We start from the raw sequence: 2,817 nt of genomic DNA on the forward strand, positions 1-2,817 counted from the left end.
CGCATGATTATAAACTGCACTTAGGTATCTTTTTCTTTCAGCCAACTAAATTATCTTTCAATTGTTTGGGTGAGTGGGTATCATCATAAACAAAAAAGGTACAAGTTTCCAACACCCAATGAATCTAGTAAACTATCTTGAGGCAAAAATTTACTTATGAAAACAAACTAATAATTTTGAGGATCTATTGCTTAACAAATTATCAAAAGTTTATTACAACACTTGAAACTTGACTGCTTTGTATGTTTTAAGACTCTTGACTTCCTAAGCAGAACAATTTTTTAACACATTATTTTGTTCTGGTAGTAAACATTTTACATCAACTCAAATTCACTTCAGATCCCTCAACATAAAAAATATCTTCAAGAAGTGCATCATACTTGGAAAGAAAAGCTCAGAGAAGTAAGTAAATTGTTGGAGAAAAAATAGGAAAGAAAGAAACCAAAACAGACAAAACAACAAGCAGCTACTGACACCATTGCATGAAGGTGTTTGATGACCTTGAGAATGAAGCCTCCCTAATAAGTACACAGATCATAGAGGATAAAGACAATGCAATGGCTACATTGATCACAACAAGGGCATGTTGTGCGCTGGGAGCACTGGAATTAAGAAGCTTTCTCAGATTTAATTGAACCAAAGAGTTTGGAGATGTCCACATTCTTGCGAATATGATGAGGGCATTTGTATAGTAGATCTTGAGCCTCAGAGTACCTACCTTCTTTGAAGAGGGACTGGAACACATGCAAGTAAGCTGCAGGTGATGGATAGTTGTTCACCGTCAAGGCTTTCAAGAACTCTTCAGCATCCACAGTTGTCCCACACTTGGCTATGTAGGAAGGGAAAGGATCTGCATAAGGTGGAAATTTATGGATCTTCATGGAACTAAGAAGCTTCAATGCCTCTTCCAGCATTCCTGATTTCAGCAATTCTTGAATCAAATGCTTGTAGGTCGCTTGCCATGGCTTTACATGCACCTTCTCCACCATCTCATGGAACAGTGTACAGCCGGCATCCGCCCTGTTATTGCTGCACAGGCCTTTCACCAAGACATCCAAAACATCCCCATCTGCCTCACAGTTTTTCTCGATCATCTTCGTCAACAACTCCAGGGCTTTATCAACCTCCCCTGCGGTGCAGTGCCCTTGTATCAGAACTGTCCAGGTCTTGAGATCAGGGGTACAACCGGCCGCTTCCATTTCATCGAACACCTTGCAGGCGTCGTCCAATCTCTTGGCCTTACAGAGCCCATACACCAACTGGCTGTAAGTGATGTTATCCGGCTCATAGCCTTCGAGCCTCATCTTCTTCAGGATCTCTTCGGCCTCGTCAAACTTGCCGTTGCTGGTGAGGGACCGATGGATCCCATCATAGACCACCTTGGACAAGGAGTACCCGGCCGCCTCGTACTTCCTCACGACCCTGAACACCAAATCGAGATCCGGGGCGTCGTACAGCGCGATCTGCCTCAGGAGCATGCCGCAGTCCTGGATCGCCGGCTTGTACGGCCCGTCCATCATAAGCTCGTACAGCTCCACGGCCTCCTTCATCATTCTGCTCTTGAGGAGATGCCTCGACACCTTGATGTAGGTGTCGATGTCCATCTCGTGACCCTTCTCCTTCATCTCCTGAATCAAGTCCCAGAACTGCCCCATCGAGTCCTCCTGGGCGAGAACACGGGCCAGGGCGTTGTACGCGACGGACCCGTGGTCGTACCCCGGCCTCCCTCCGGCCCACCGGAAGAAGGCCAGGGCCTGCGCCGGGCGCGCGCGTACCTCCCGGAGGACTCCAGCCACCGCGACCTCCGTCAACGGGAGCTCCAATTTCTTCTCCACGCCTTCGTTCCAGTCGTCGGAGTCGAGAATGGTTCTCGCCGCGGCGGAGACGGCCGCCGCAGAGGTGGCATGCTGGGCAGTCCTGGAGTAGAACTGGGCGAGCGCGGCGGACTCGGCGGCCAGCTTGTGCCTTTTGAAGTCGGAGAGGACGGTGAGGTAGGTGCCTTGGTCGACGTTGTGGCCGGCTTCGTGCATGGACCTGAGGAAAGCCCAGAAGTCGGTGAGGTGATCGGGGCGGCCGAGGATGCGGAGCATGAGGTTGTAGGCTGGGGGGCCGGGGGCAAAGCCGGGCCGAGCTGTGACGCGGCGGAAAAAGGACAGGGCCTGCTGCGGCTTCTTGTCGAACTTCTTGAGGACGTAGAGGACGGACTCCTGGGAGGGGAAGGGGAGGTGGTCGGCGGCGGCGGCGACGTCGTCGTCGTCGGAGACAGGGGAGGCGGTGGTGGTGGCGTAGGTGAAGAAAAGGGACGGAAGCGGAGGTTGGGTAGGGCTGGTTCTAAAGCGGAGGAGCGAGGAGCAGGAGGAGGTTAGGGAGGGGAGACGGAGGCGAAATGAAGAGCAGAGCATCGTGTTCGTTCGTTGGAGTTTGGCCTCGGCCACTCGACGTGGTGAATCGGTTGGGAAGACGAAGTGTTTGCCAGAACGAGTGAGGGTTGTGTTTTAGGGTTTTAGTCAGGAGATTTTTATTTTATTTATTTTCTGGATTTTAATTTACGAGAATTAAGCAAGAATAGAAATAGAGATCTAGGTAGAATTAGGTAATTACCCCTTTATTAATAGGTCAAATGTTCGGCTAGAGAATATTAATGTGTATAAAAATGATAAAAATGTGCATAGCGATCACTCTTGTAAAACTTACTTATTTTTTGAAGGTTATGTTATGATACAAAACGTTGGTCATCTTACTGTCTTGGAAGTCTCCCGAGTGATATCTAGCGATTGGATTTTACAAGTTAGCATGTTAAGTATACGAAAACTTACT

The 2,817-nt window shown here is 48.9% G+C and overlaps 1 protein-coding gene across 1 annotated transcript; it reads right to left on the minus strand.

The window, feature by feature from the left end:
- Positions 1 to 394: 394 nt before the first annotated feature.
- LOC135620061 (pentatricopeptide repeat-containing protein At3g48250, chloroplastic-like) lies at positions 395 to 2,489 on the minus strand. The gene has a single exon (XM_065122661.1). The coding sequence runs from the start codon at positions 2,400 to 2,402 to the stop codon at positions 609 to 611; it is 1,794 nt and encodes a 597-aa protein (XP_064978733.1). The 5' UTR covers positions 2,403 to 2,489; the 3' UTR covers positions 395 to 608.
- Positions 2,490 to 2,817: the final 328 nt, after the last annotated feature.

The sequence above is a fragment of the Musa acuminata genome, chromosome BXJ2-8 (genome assembly GCF_036884655.1).
Source record: "Musa acuminata AAA Group cultivar baxijiao chromosome BXJ2-8, Cavendish_Baxijiao_AAA, whole genome shotgun sequence".
NCBI classification, from domain to species: Eukaryota; Viridiplantae; Streptophyta; class Magnoliopsida; order Zingiberales; family Musaceae; genus Musa; species Musa acuminata.